Raw genomic sequence first — 16,700 nt, forward strand, 5'->3', positions numbered from 1 at the left:
TCAACTACTGATTACAGGCGCGAACGCAGGAAATAATTTCGGTAAATAATATCATACTATTCATTTGTAGGTCAGGTAATTTATTTTTTGTTCCTGATATTTCGGAGAGGGTTTAACAACCAACCCCCCTCCTGCGTTCGCGCCTGACTGATTATATTATACTTATACAGTAAAAAAATTGTCAACTAAAAAATAAGATAACAATTTTTAAAAAAATGTGTTTTTTAAGATGAAAATATAATACCTATACAGTCGTCTTCAATACTAGAAACTAAAGAACAATTATGATGAGAGACAACCAACTAGACTAATTATAAAGATCGGCCTAATAGGCTAATGAAAATTAGACCTACTTAGAAAAAATTTCCCATAATACACACACATAGGTATATATTAAGGAACTGTTGACAATTTGTAATACTTCTTATATTGTTTTACCCTAAAAAGTATCAGTGAGTTCACAGAAAAAATGTATATCAATATAATACATAAAATACCTATTATTCCTATTATTTATTACCACCATATTGTTAAATCATTATTACATCCAATAGTTTATATTTTTATAATAATATGTTCTGGAAACAGTGGAAACAACTATCATTATAATACTGTAATATTCTATAATTGTAACCAATCAGTTATATCAGTGTTTCTCAATCAGTATATATCTAGTCGAATAAGTCCAAATGTATCGCTATTTCAGAAATTATATTCAATGATACAAGATGTACAAATATTTATGACATAATTTATAATATATTCATTTGATATGATTTCTATGATGATTAAAAATAAATTCTCTGCTATAGACATTAATCATTATTTTTAATGTTATATTTAATATTATAATATATATTATAAATTATAATTAACCAATCCGTTTTTTTTTTGTGTGTCGCAAATTATGAAATATTTTAATTGTGTGTCATCATAAATCATAATACAAAAGGTTCAGAAACACTGGATCATATTATTATAATTTATAAATAGGTATTTTCATAGGCGCCAAGTACATGGGTGCTCGGGTGCTTGAGCACCCATTGAAAATATTTATAGGTATAGGTAGTGAGAGGGGAAAAGCCCCTCACGATTACTTGACATTGGTATGAGCACCCAATAGATTTTTGAAAACCTGGCGCCTATGGTATATTATCTTATGGTTTTAAAAATTATTTACAACAGTAGTAATTGTTTTTGAAAATTGTATCATCTTGATTTAAGATTTTGAGCAGAGCAATAAATATATTGGTATTATAATTATGTGTGTGTTTTTTTGTCATCAATAGGGTCTGGAAGTTTATGATATTTGCATGTTTTGATTGAATAGACCAAAAAATTTCCATTTCAGCTACAAATTTTTATTATACTCATATACATTTAAATACAAAATTTTATTTTGAGGTTTCTTATTTATTCACATAGATCTAAAAACTATGTATAAATGTTTATTATTAACTGCATTATAAATTCAAATATTGTGCAATTGTCAAAATAAATTACTTCTAAAAAACCTATTTAATTATAGTTGTATTTAACAGCAAGGCATTATTCAAATCTTTGATTAGAAACTGTAATTATAAAAAAAAAATTGTTGTATTAAAAGATTTTGACTAATATTTAAAAATTAAAAATTTTTAAAGGTATATTTCAGTGTTTTTAAATGTATAAATACATGCATATTTCAGTAGTTTTTAGTACATGAACTTCTGAGTGTTAATAATAACACTTTAGAGTTGTTAATAAAAGTGTTTACATGTAGATCAGAATAGGATTATTTGAGCTAATGCATTCAAATTGTCCAAATTACATGCCATAGAATCTATGGGTCCTACAATGAGTTCACCAGCTATCATTATTAGTGTTTAAACTAGCTTTTCTTAACTAACATCTTCACAATCATTGAGTATACAATATCTAAGACCTAACTACCCAAGAGTAAAAACTGACAAAAAATAATCAACAAACAAATTTTTTTATTATGTTGAATAACCAAAAGTTATGGATAATGCCTGTAGAATGTTTATATTATACTATATTTTAAAATAGTTTATTATGATACATTTTTTGCCCCATAATGAAATTAATGGAACAGAAAAAGAACCTTAATATGTACCTATCTGATTACCCATGCATTTATGTATATTATGTTTATCTATTGGCTATTAATTTTATCTAGTATTAAGTTTCCATCCTATTAATTTATGATATACTTAAAAGATACTTGTAAAACATCTAATTGAATAGCAAATTACTTTGTTTCCATTATTAAAATTTTAAGGCCAAAGAGGCTTAATATTTATATCCTTTCCAGTATTATAATATTATATTATGCCAAAAGAGAGAGTAACATGTTGTCAACAATTAAACAATATATACATTGTTTACATTTTTATAGAGTAGATACATTTTTAAAATAAATAATTACAACACAATTATATGTACGGGAAAAAACATATCTTTTACTCCGAAATTAACAACTTAACTATTTATAACACTAAGTCTTTCATATAATAATATTTTATATTAATGGGCAACATTTAAAACATATACCATAATAATATTATATTATATAAACATAAATTAACCAGCTTATTTCCTGGAAGAACCAAGATAGTATTATAAAAAATTAAGGCAGTACGAATATTGTTTACTCTAAAATATCTGCACTTGATTTTAACAAAAATGTAAAATTAGGAATTCATAACTGATAAATGTCAATGATAATATTTAGACAATTTTTGGATACTTAAAAATGTATTAAACTGTAACATGTTTGTAAAAAATATATAACTATGGAATAATAATATCAATTTTGAAGCTGATGATTAATGTACATATCCAAGTCAGGATGAATATAGATACAATTAGTGAGATGGCATTGATATTATCTAAATGATTAAAATTAATCTCCATCTATTTTTATACATGGAAGTGTATCATCTGCTAGATAACTTTTTATTTGACAAGACATTTTTTAAGTCATCTGGCAATGAACAAATTATATCATCCATTTTTACTTTCAATTGATCTTTGATTCTTTTATTTAACTGGTACCCTTTACTTTCACATTCATCCAGTTTTTGGCGTATTTTCAGTATCATGTCAACAATTTCTACTTCTTGTTTTCCTTCAAGCCAATTATTAATATCCTAAAACCAAAAATAAATTACAATATTGTGTTGAGTGTTTAATTGTATTAAAAAATAGTTAATTAGAGGCCATTATTTTACCACACTAGATAGGGCTTCAATTTGCAAGATTTGAAGCTTCATCATCATTCCTTTGTAACGAACATTGTACCAACCATTGAAATTTGGAGATCTAAAAAATTGCTTGTAAAGTCCTTTCCAGTCTCCTTTAATACCACTTGTGAGTTGAGGCCCTGCATATTCTAAACTAGCCAAAAAGTTGTCTGGATTAAAAGGCCAAGGTTTAGGAGCCGCCTGTAAAAATAAAACAAATACATTTTCTTTGTACACCATTACCACATAAGACAATTTTCATACCTTAAAAGGAGAAATATTCCTTTGTAAAGGCATTAATGATGACATGTATCGTTCAAGTGGTATCATAAAACTCTGGGTGAGTTCTAAAAAGTGCCGACGCAATAGAGCTGATTGCACTTCTTCTGGGCGTTTGTTTTGCATTCCTCCGAGAAGTTTTTTCACTATTGATTTATCTTTATACAAATAAGGTTTATACTCGGTATAAACTCCAGGTTTAGCATCTAATATTTTCAGATTCGATCCTTTTCTTAATTTACTTTTATTTGTGGTATCTAAATAAAAATAAAAAACAACCAATTTAATACATTTGATATTTGAATTCAAAAAGAGACAACTTTAAATAAATAGCTTTGAAGAAAAAATGATCAAATTAAACAAATAGATACATGTAACTAAAACTAAATGCTTTTTTTTCATAATCTATTGTGATATAGTCATTATGATAAAATAATTGTTTTATTATATCTTTGACTATTAAAACTTTAAAAATCAAATTTTGTTAATGTATTTAAGCTTAGAGTTGTACAGATTGATGATATTGAAAATACAATTTGGATCTAATTAAAAAGTAGAAAATTTGAAGTATTTTTTAAAAATAATATGTATAATATAGGTACATATTGTTAACAGATATTGTTAGATTTTTTTAATATGCATTATTTAAAAAATAAGCTGCATATTAAAAAGTTTTAAAAACCGTTTGGTTATTTTTTTAAATATTTGGTCTTCTGGTCTTGGTTATAAAAACTCAGAAATATATAATTCTAATAAATAATTACAACAAAAATAGTTATGGTGAAAATATATTAATATTATCAACTATTAATTTAAACTAGTTTTAAAGATAAGATGACTTTTAGAGCAATGTTAGGATAAATGACCAAAATATCATTTCAAAAGATGAAATTTTTGATAAATATTATATATTTACCTTTTTTTAATGTATCAGTAACTCTAACAATATGAGGCCAATGTTGTAATGTTTTTGTGAAATAAGGATTTGTTACGCCAAGTATTATAGGTGGCGGGTTCAATGTTTTGCTCATATATTCCTTGAACTCATTATCGTGTATTGTAAAATATGGACGATAATCTCCATAATAAGCCAGTGGCACTATTAAGCTAATAATTAAAAATAAAATAAAATGAGTTGTAATAAATTACCATTTTAAATCTTTAAACAATTTTAGTTAAATAAATCAATTTTACCTAACTAAAGCTTGAACGACCTGTGAACTGTAGGTAGGTGATGAGGCCATCACAACAATGGGTTCAGTCGTCAACACTAATTCCCATAAAAGATGCATTTGAGATACAATCGATGAAAAACATCCAAATGTATTCAGTTCGTACAATGATGATACAACTACTGGTAGCTGGTAATCAGGTACCATTGAGTTAGATGAGCTGCAGATTTTATTATTATCACACATCAGTTGAGCCTATAAACAAAATAGTTTTAATATTTAAATAGTACATGATGTTAACAATTAATTATGTTGATTCACAAACTTGAAGAACAATTCCTAGTAATGGCAAGCTAACTGTTTCTCCTGCATACAAATCTGGCCACTGTTTGATATCATGCCATGCTACTTCTATTCCAGTAATCCCGTGTTTGAAATACTCAGGTGCTATCGTCCCACAAACCTCAGTAAATAAACTAATGAATGGCAACTGAGATAGTATAATTACACTCTAAACAATAAAATATAATAATATAAATTAAATTTTCCTCCTATTTGTGTAGCAGGTATCTACCATTTAATATAAATGTAGTAGGTAATCTACATTCAGTTTAATTTGTGATTAGATTTTATAAATATTTATTATTAACAATTACCGACACATTTCTTTTGGAGTATGATGGTGGTTAGTTAATATATTTATGTGATATTAAATTGATTTGTATTATAAGTGTATATTACTTAAATTTATAATTTTAATTTATTATAACTATATTTTAATCCTTAATAACTAATAAAAAATACATTTTAATAATTAAAAATAAGTGTATTTAAACTTTGTAGAAGATTACCTACTACATAAATGCAGTTTTATTTTCTAAAATGTATACTAAATAAGTATTCATGTTATTTTGTATTAATATATTGTTAAATTTAATTAAATTCTGTTATGAAAAAACAAGTGAATGGTAACAATTAGCGTGCATACAAATGTAGGGGGGTTACATAAAGTTGGTTATTTCCACAAAAAGTTAAACATTAATTATTGTAATTTTCATTATTTAATTGAATAGTAATATGATATTGTTGAGGATATTTGTAATTTTTAAGTATATTATGTAAATTAATTTCTTTTTAATAGATATTTTAAAATTATTCTTATTATATATGACAATTTATAAGAAATAATTTTAGGTGATAATAGATAATCATTTTTAAAAATTTTGAAATATTAATTTTAATTTTACGAAAATAAGAATAATAAATTTGTTTCTTTATAAAAAAATTAAATAAATTATTAATTTATTGACGCGTGTTAAGTTATAAATAATTAAAAAAAATAATAATAATAATAACAATGACATACTTAAATTAATTACAAAAACTGATACCAAAATAATATTTATGTCTATCCCCAAATTGTTATTCAAGTGCATTACCAAGAATATCTACTGAATAGTGATATTAAACAGTAAGTACAGTGACATAAAATATATCTAAAGGAAATAAAATTATGAAAAAGAAAACACAATAGTATAATTACATACACTGTTCTTAATCATATTACATAAGATTAGATAAAAAGTATAAAGCAGAATACCAGCATTTAAGAAGACTTAACATTTTGAAATGTTATTTATTATTTGTTGTTAACATATTGGAATAAGAAACCAGATAAATATTCAAATATGAATATCATTTTAGAATATACCTATTTTAAATTGTTAATACTTATAAATAATTTTGGATATTGCATTTCTGGACAGCAAAATGTATAATTGTTTAATTTGATCATTCTCTCTCTTTTTTTTTTCAAAAATGTAGTTTATTTTTAAATGTTTTAAAAAAACTGAATGAAATCCTTAAAATTATAATTGATACAATTTAGCAATAATAATATTTTTAAATAAAAACAATTTATTCATGAAAATTAAAATGTATGGTTTACTTTTTACATTTTTTTAAAAAATATGTCCTGAAGCAATATCCAGAAAACTTGTTTAAGCTTCTTATCGTGATATTCCTTTTAATAATACACTACAATGATGGCCAAAACAATAAGAAGCATGATGTTGGTTATTACTTATTACTATTTTTATATGGCCCTGTTAATAACCTCTAGACATTAAAATACCTAGGTGTTTGATTAATATTATTTTATTATTACAATTAGAGTTAGTATATTGTATAACTAAGCACAATTAATATAAATCTAATTAAGTTACAATTAAAAGAAGTTTGTAATGAAAAAGTATTTTTGCAACATTTAAACTGTATTTAAATCAACACTGATACTATGATTAATAACATTAATACCAGAATGCTTGAACAATCAGTAAACATTTAATGAATTAATATAGTCACCATTGAATTAAACCATTTAATGTATAGTGCTTATTATAAATAATGCTTCTTTATCATAATTTAGTAGCCTATTCAATTTTAGTGAATCATTTAATTATTACATTATTTTTGCAACTTGGTATCTGACTATATATACTCAATCAAATTATGAAATGTATAATTAATTCCATACATAATACATTTTCAATAAAACAATGATTAATAATTGATTATTTTGAGCACTTAAAAAAAATTATTGGGTTGGTATATTTGTATTTCTAACAACGAGAAAGCCAAATGTTTTTGTAATTTTTATATTTTATCAGTGAAAACTATATAAAAGATAGAAGTGATAGAACCAATACAAAATATAATATCTAAATCAACTTTTATTTTGAGAATTTATGATATAATCATTGTAATATTAAGTTAATATGGTATGTTGTGTTACTGTTTTGCATATGATAAACAGAGATAACATAACTGATACATTATTTCATGTTCATTTTTGTGACCTACAAACAGAACATACCATTGTGAAGATAATATAATACGATAAAATTCATACAAAAATGTACAGTGTTAATTCAAGAACAAAATTAAAAGATATTTTACTAAGTTATTGAAGTTATTCAGAGATGTACTGATATTTAATTGGTAACCCAAATAAACTTTTTTTACCTGTAAATAATGTAAATTCATCTCTAAATCAGTAAACTTTTTGACAACGTAAAATTGTAATTTATTCTCAAAAGAAGTTAGTGTATTATAGAAAACAAACGGTTAAACATACTTTTTGAAAATAACCCCGTGGAAGAGACAGATCTTTGATTTGTCGAAAGAAAACAAACCCATACAAACAACGATGATCAGCTTGTAAGAAAACTGGACATTTTGTGTTATAATTTATATGGCGTTGACTGAGATTCAAAGGTTGAGAACATTTAATTTTGACGTGAAACCGAGTGTCTCCCATGCAGCCGGAATTGGAGTCTGGAAAAGCCAGGTAACAGAGGTTTGTTTTGTCTTCCTCGGACAATTTGACATTGTTTGGGTAGACCAACTGAGAAAGTAAAAAAAATATAAGACAAACACGGATAGGTATTGCAAGAAAACCAGTCATCAAATGTGTTTGAAATGAATAGACAAACATAATAGTACCTCCATCGCCTGGCCAAACTCCAGGTCAAAAGTGACAACGCAAATGCACTGGATCCAATCCGACAGCATTTCTTCGGCAGGCTTGTCGTGTTTGGGGTTCGTGTCGATGGCGCCATGTTCGGCCATGTCGGCGAAGCAATCATATGGGACGGGGGCTGCGGCAAACAAAAGTGTTCGTTACAAACATACAGTAACACATATTATTTTCCTCACCCATTTGGTGGGGACAAAAAAAAAATCTTCGGCGATCCATTACCTAGCACCGTTTTGTTTTTTCTCTGATGGGCATTACGGGTCCGATGTTAACATCATACTATTTCGTTATAATTACGTACCTCACTCGGGGCATCGGTGGTCCACCAGTCTAGGCGACACGCTAGTTCTCGGCGGCTAATGAGACCGCATGTGTGTCCGTCGTAAGGCCGTGCTTCAATACTTGAAACGAGAAAACGAGACTTTTTTGGATCGCGATCGACAAACTAGTACAACGATAGTCGAATTTCGCGGAAACTCGGGAAATAGACTGAACGCGTTGATTAGACGTCTGTTATCACTAATTATTATCGCCACCGTTTATTGATATTATGATTTTATAATCTTTTCGTTTAAATGAAAACACTGCGGCGACATCGAAAATTCGGCATACATTTGTATTAATACAATTACCTGTGATCGTTTATTACTATTGTAATGGATTAATTAATCCACCTTGAATAATATTGTTATCGTTTTCGTGACGCCGCCGTCGATTTCAACGACGAGCTAGCTAACGTTATCGTCTGTAGGTTTGCGCAATCGCTAACAAGTGAACGCGAGTCGTGACGGTCACTCGCTGTGCCCCGCAGCCTGCGGGCATGTTCAGCTCATCAGTCATTACCAGCACCCGTGACGGGAGGCGTCTAACAACATTATTATTATTATGTACTGTAATAATACGCTCTATTATAGCGCCATCATAGTGTGTATATGATCATTACAATAATTGCTACTCCGTGCGATTCGTTCTCCGATCTGGGAAGAACTGCGTCATTAACGGCGGTTTTGTAGTTGCGTGTATTGCAGCCTACTACAGAGTACTGATTAATATTAAATTATCACGAAATTTGTAATTTAATACTGTTTGAAAATGGACATTTTTAAGTACTTGATGATAATTGATCATGAATTCGTCAAGACCGTACCCCAGAGTATCAGGCGGTGTTGCAGTTAGTACGTTCGGTAGTACCGTAGTAGAACAATATAGAACCAGCAACTAGTTTTTTATTACATCTATGCTGTGGTTTGACCGTCTCTTCTATTATGCTCTATTATGGCTTTAAGACAATTTTTGGTAAATATAAAAAAAAAAAAAGTATGTACCTACTTATGTGGCACAAACAATTTTTACACTTTTCTACCTATTCTTGTGATTACCTACGTTACTGAGTAATGAGTATGTATCTACCATTATATATTTTAATCCAGAACTTGAGAAGTATTTATCATTACCAAGTGTTGGTTTGAATTGTAATCCCTTACAATGGTGGAAAACATTCACAGTGTCGACAACAGGAAGGAACACTTTTCTGAAATTTTCTTCAGTTATTTTCCAGTCTTCGGTCTCCATCAACATCATCAAAAAAATTTTTTGAAAATCGTGGTCGAGTTTTTTTATATATTTTGGTTGATATTCTCCATTTTAAACATAATATTTTCCCATCGTCTACAACACTATCATAATTTTCTCTTAATATTTTAATCGATTGGTATGCATTTTCCAGTTGATCACACGCTTTTTGTAAATCTGAATCTTTGTACTGCAAATTTTTTGATACACCATGTAATGGACGCAGTATTTTCTCCCATACACACAAAATTAAAACAAAATCAAATGATTCAATTTTTTTCATTAAAGACATACTTATGGTTATTTCTTTGATTTTTTACTTGTTAAACTAATAGTTGTGAGAATTTTTAAAACATAAATAAATCGTTTTTTTAATGCTGATAAGGATTCATGCCTTGCCTTCCAACGGGTTGGACAAACTTTTTTTAAAACTTGTTCGAATTTTGTTTGCATAATGTTCTTTGAAAGCCAAAGTTGCCCATTTAGGGGCACTAGAACTTAAAAAATTATAAATTGCTTGTATATTTTCAAAAAAATTGGCAGCTTCATTAGAACTGCTGTGTAGAATCTGCTAAAATGGAAAAAAAAATTGAGCTCCTTACTTCAGTACTAAGTATACTTCTTAGTTCTGAAGCTAATAGGTCTATAACTTCATTTTAGATTTTCCTGCTTAAGTACTTAATTTTCAAAGTTTCATCATTTAATAATTTGCTGAACACTGGATCAAAATCTGTCATTAATTTCACAGTTTTTATAAAATTTCCTTCAGTAATATGTCCATTTTTATTTTTACAGCCTTCATTCCCTTCGAGTCCTGTATTTCCTGCTGTCAAAAATAATACTATTTTAATATTTATTACGAATATACCTAACAATAATAATTTTAATATTTATATATTATGGTTTGATCTAATGCATATTACTTAATACAATTTAATATTCTCAATTTTGTCACTGTAATAACTAATTATAATAAGAAGTATCGATTATAATTTATTAACTAATAATAATTTATCATAATTTATGTATAAAAAAATAACCGATTATAACCGATAAAATTTTCTACATATCTATCGATTATATGGATATAAAATAATCGCATAGCCCTAGTACAACGTGTTGTATAATTATTGTAAACTTCATGTCTCCGATATACATTTGTTTATAATTTACGTATTTACCTTTTTTTTTATTTACAAATTGATCCATTGACCCTGCCATTTAGGTTAGATCAACTGAACACAAATTAAAATTTGCTGAAAGAAAAAAAATTATTCAAAATAAATTTCACTCAGAAATGGGTTTGTTGGTTGATGTAGTTTTACAAGGTAAAATCTATATAGTTGAATTTTCAGTTTTTTTTAACTACAAAGTATTCTGTTGTTATGACTAATATTTTTTTAGGCAAAGGAAATACTAATGACGGAAATACAGCACGCAGACTTTTTAATAACCCAGAAAAAAGTGCAAACATTACTGGAATTAAGCTAAATTTAATAAAACGTTTTTCAAATATTTTGTGTGCCATTGCTAGCGGAATCGAAATTAATCCGGAAGCGTTTGATGCCTATGCTTTGGATACAGCAAAATTATTTGTGAACCTGTATCCATGGTATTATATTCCTTCCAGTGTTCACAAGATTCTAATACACGGAGCCGATGTTTTACGATTTGCAATTGTTCATATTGGTAAATTATATTATAACTTAGTTTTTTAAAGTTTTTATAATTTTATTATTATTCGGAAAACTTTCCGAAGAGGCATAAACAAACATATAAGACTATAAGAGAACATCACACCAGAAAAAATTCTAGAATAAACACTAATGCAGATTTGTTTCATATGCTTCTAGTCTCATCCGACCCTTATATATCTTTGATTAGTAGACATATACCTGAAAAAGATATAGGGACTTTTTCGGATGATGTAAAATCTTTATTAATATTCCCCCAGATCTCTATAAATGAAAATTTAAATAAATCATTTTCAGATATGGATTTAAGTGATTAAAAATAATTCTTGAAATAAAATAAAATTGTATCTTGAAAAAAAGTTAATTAATGACTATTATAGTTACCAATTTTTTTTTTAAATAAATAATTTCTGTGCACTACATTCATACACAGATGCAAACCAAACTTATATTTTTGAATAGCAGGGAACTTTCTTTACACGTAATGTGCATTGAATGTATGGTAAGGTTGAGTAATTTTTAAAAATAATCTGTTAAAGTTAAAAAAAACGTATGCGCTGAGTGTGAGCTTTCGTCAAAGGATTGCCGTAGTTTTGCTGGTGGTTAACAGTGTTATGAATATATCCGTTATCTTTCAAACATCTATAGACTGCCCATTCGTCTGAATGAATAACAGAGTCAGCTTCACACTCTCGTAGAATAATTAGTAGTAATGTGTTTTTGTCTCTTCGAAGAACATAAAAATATCGGCAGTCAGAAGCCCAAAAACCCAAGGTCCATCGACTCTTCGTCCATGGTTTCTACCTTTGTGTAGTTCAGCATCACTGTCTTCCGATGAAGCGGGTTGATCACCATTAAGTAACCTTCCACGATTATATTTCCTTTTTCCGGCAAATCTTGCCTCATCAATCTGTATTGGATTTATGACAATTCCCAGCATCTTTGGTCGTTTTTGAACAATACTTGAACATACTCCACGACACATATTAAACCAGTCAGTAACTGTCTCCTGGCATTTACCTGTTAGGTTGGCTGTTGTTCTTAAAGGTATGTTCAATACAAAAAAAAACCAATTCTAATATTTCCGTCAGTTTTAGTTTACTGTTAGACTTGTTGTTCAAGTCCTCATAGTGAAAAAATTTATTGCCTTGTCGTACACTGCGCGAAGTCTGGCACCCTTTTTTTTTGCACCGAAGAACCGGATGAAATTCACCCCCGCGATCGCGTTTTCTACTATTTACCATTTCACTGCCGCACTTATGGCATGGTAACGTTTCGTTGGCAGTGTCTAATAAGCCATGCTCCCTTAAAAATGCAGTGGCAATTTCTTCACTACAGGCGCCGGTCGAATAGAACTCTTTTAATTGCATGATGATATGCACTAGTACACGGTTAGGTTACTGATCGACGGCTGTTCGGTTACTAACAAACTTATTAAATACACTACCACACTGGTATATCAGTGATTTTGTCTTTTAGAACCCAACAATAAATATAGACGGAAAATACAAAACTATATCGTAGGTATACATTATATTACAGCAAATTATATTTGGGTCAATTTTATCATTTAATGTTTTTTTTTTATCGCTGCTCAGATATGCGGTACATATACATGTTTGTAGACCGCGTCCCGTCGGTAGACCGCAATCCGAGCAGCACCTAACTTTTAAGGTATAAAATATATTTGATCAAAATAATAGAAAAATATAACAATTTAATAGTAGTCGAACAGCGCACTAGACTATATAGCTATTAGCTATAGCACACAAACATTGAGTGATCGAGTCTCTGAATAACTCAATTTTCATTAAACATGATTATGGACTATAATCATAAAAAAAAAGAAGTTGGCCGTGCTTCATCGAATTTTGAAATAATACAAAAACAACAAAATTAAATAGTAACTGGTAAGTCCATAATTTTAACAAATACATGTCCACATGACTATTATTCAAGCTATATCATATGCATATTGTGATAGCCAAGACTACATTAACTACTTTGATACCCAATAACTGTATACAAAAGAAACTGCTTCAGTTTTGTAGCTTTACATCTGTTAATTTCATCTAAAGATCTTGGTTTTCAAAAGAAATCATTGGTCATATTTATTTTTAAGTTACAAAGTGATTTGCTAATTAGTTTTATTTTCCATCTAGGTAATCATAGAGGTGCCTTGATCCAAAGATTAATTAATTTTCGTATTGCATTTAAATATATTAAATGTATGCATGAAGCAGTTCACAGAAAACAATAAAATAATATCTATACTGGGATAAGTATATGATATTATAGTAGTTGAAATGAGATGTTCTTCGTATTTCATAGATGCATAATCCAAGGTAGATATATAGATGTATAGAAGTGTGAACACTTCCTATCTTGTATCATTATGGTTGCGGCAAAAAAAAGTACACCACTTGTAACTGCCACCGGGAGCGCTGACTAGTGACTACCCGTCACCCGAAGAAAGCTCTAACAAGTCAAACATACTAGTTTGTATAGCACATAATGCATTTTAGCATTTATTCTTACTTAAAGCTCATATTTTATTCTATTTAGGTAACCCAAAGTTACACCCATGCACAATACACTATGGGGCATACTAGATAAGTAAAAAAATAAATTTCAAACCGCGTTTGTACAAAGAGTATATTGTGTAGGTACAAATGAATAACGACACTGCAAAAAAGTACACATAATAAAAAAATAAACACATAATAACAAGCAGTCAACCAGAGGTAATAAATCAAGGAATAATAAATTTACCATTACTTTAATTAATATTTAATATGACAATGGTTACAATAAATTGTAATGTTTAATTATTACACAAATAGGTAGCATGTCTATATCTGCTCCCTAAATCACTTTTCCCCCAAAAAAATGTGGGTAATTATCGACTATTGTACTATTGAAGATAGATTTATGTTTATCAAAATCCATCTGAGTTATTCATTATTCATTATTTAATTTTAATTGTTATATTATATTTTTATGGCTTTTACAGCATTCTACATCGTATTTTCGTATAGGAATAGGAATATTATAGACTATCGGGTAGGCAGCGCTCCCGGTGGAAATCTTAAATAGTATACATTTTTCAATCAATTTATAATCGGAATGTTTACACCTCTATGTATCCACTATCCACCATGAAATAATCATTACAAGTTCAACCATAGAACCACCGAGATGTATAAACTATACTGGAACGCGCACTTCGTATGCCATCCTGTAATGAAACACGAGCCGACGTATTCGAACTAGAGATGGGCCTTATCGATCACTTAGTTGAACTAGTTCATTGAACGATAGAATGACTACGTCGGCACTGGATTGTAGTATCATGTTACGTATAGTTCAGCTGTTCAATTGAACGATGAGTTAAACAATTATGAACTATTATTAATGTATAGTTCAGTTGAACAATAACTAATACCAACAATTCTTCAGACGTAACCTATAGTTCAATTGAACGGTTACCTACGATATTATGTATAATTCAGCGCTCAATGGAACGATGAACTATATTTTCTTGGATGTATCATTCTATCGGGCTGTTTAACGAATAACTATTTGTTTAGAATTTGTAATGACCGAATTTATTAAATTAAAAAACGCTTATTAAAACAAACTAGAAAAAAGCGGGTGAGTGGAAGTCGTATAATAATTTGGACGGAAAGGCCTAGTATGGCTCAATGTGAAATGTATTTACAATCGTTATTCGTATCGTAAACAGTTGGACAAAAGTCTCCTTATAATCGCAACAATATATGTTTAGGCACTCTGAACAAACTGAAAAACTACTCTAATAAGTAGTAACTAAGAAAATGCCAACAATTATCTAAAAATCACTTTAAGAGGATGCCATTTCTCTCAAACAAACGCGTTACATGTATACAATATGTATTCACGTAAAATAGTTTTATACGAGTTTTGAGTAATTTACTAATGTTACAAATGAGAAAAATTACCTATTACAAAAATTGTAGAACCTAATATTTTTGAGGGTATGACATATCGGCTTATATTTTATTACTATTAAATTGTTTTGAGACAATGTTAAAACAAATCAGTGTGTTTACCCTCAAAAATATTATTTTCGTAATGGGTAATTAGTTAATATAAAAATATAATTCAAATAATTGTATTAAACTTGAAAGTGATATTATTTGTTTTAAAAATGCAGTTCATTGTAACCAAAGCAATAAAGAATATTAAACAAACAATTTTCTTCATCATATGGTGAATTGGAAGTAGATTAAACTTTGGAAAAATCTAACAAATCACCTAAAAATTCACGATAGTCTTGGTTATAATTAGTATTGGATGAGTTGTTTAAATATTGATCAATGTTAACAAGTTTTAAATTTGTTTTGAATTGAAGAGTATTCGGAATGGGTTGGATACTTTTTACACAGGAAAATAGATTTTCTAAACAGTATTGAGAAAATCTTGCTTTTCGATGGAACATATAGTTTTTTATTAAGAAACAAATCTTGTAAATAAAGAATAAATTGAGTAGATAATAAAACTCCGGTTTGACAAGGTTTCTAAGTACCTTTAGAACCAATCTTAATTCTTTTAATCTTCTTATAATAATGTGTCTTGACTAATTTTTATAAGATGAAACAATTTTATATTGCCAAATAATTACTTACTAGTTTATTTTCAATTGCTTTTTTCGCGGTATTTGTGTCTTTCGCCGTATACGGACATTTAATTTCGATAATTACGTTGTCATCAATTAACCCGTCTAAAAATGATCAAAACAATTACATTTTTTCCTATGCCTACTTGGCCATACTCCATATCCATTCCTTGGACTTCTAAATCTTGAGTCGCAGCACCTTTTGGCTGTGGCAAAGTCAGCCCTGGCTGCCCTCAAACCTTCAGGTCCAAGCCTTCTGAGACTTGACTGATAGGTCCGGTGTTGGAAAAAGCATTGGCCCTGAGTTCCGTTATGTGGCTGGACCATCAGTGCATCGATCGTTTTCCTCGCACGCCATGGGCCTTGCGTAGTATCGATATGTTGCAAGCACCCAATAATTATTGAGCCTCGTCTTATTTATTTTTTAGTATAGGTAACAATGTTTTTTTCTCCAATCGATCAAAGGTACTCATTGGTTTCCCGACATTTTCCACCGAAAATTCGTTGCTGTTACAGAATACGTCCAGCATTATCTTTCTACGC

General features: G+C 28.8%; 1 protein-coding gene across 2 annotated transcripts; it reads right to left on the reverse strand.

Moving 5' to 3' along the window:
• Positions 1 to 2,435: 2,435 nt before the first annotated feature.
• LOC132926568 (protein DENND6B) lies at positions 2,436 to 8,973 on the reverse strand. 2 transcript variants are annotated; one of them, XM_060990938.1, is made up of 9 exons: positions 8,457 to 8,973; positions 8,201 to 8,355; positions 7,833 to 8,102; positions 5,022 to 5,207; positions 4,719 to 4,951; positions 4,441 to 4,631; positions 3,510 to 3,781; positions 3,234 to 3,446; positions 2,436 to 3,152 (listed from the first exon to the last, which is right to left on the reverse strand). In XM_060990938.1, exons 2-9 carry the CDS (start codon positions 8,324 to 8,326, stop codon positions 2,940 to 2,942), a joined length of 1,704 nt encoding a protein of 567 aa, XP_060846921.1. In that variant the 5' UTR covers positions 8,327 to 8,355; positions 8,457 to 8,973; the 3' UTR covers positions 2,436 to 2,939. The 2 variants fall into 2 exon arrangements, with proteins under 2 accessions (XP_060846921.1, XP_060846920.1); XM_060990937.1 differs by having other exon boundaries at positions 8,536 to 8,971.
• Between the last annotated feature and the right edge of the window lie 7,727 nt (positions 8,974 to 16,700).

Source organism: Rhopalosiphum padi, chromosome 3, assembly GCF_020882245.1.
Source record: "Rhopalosiphum padi isolate XX-2018 chromosome 3, ASM2088224v1, whole genome shotgun sequence".
In the NCBI taxonomy this organism is placed as follows: domain Eukaryota; kingdom Metazoa; phylum Arthropoda; class Insecta; order Hemiptera; family Aphididae; genus Rhopalosiphum; species Rhopalosiphum padi.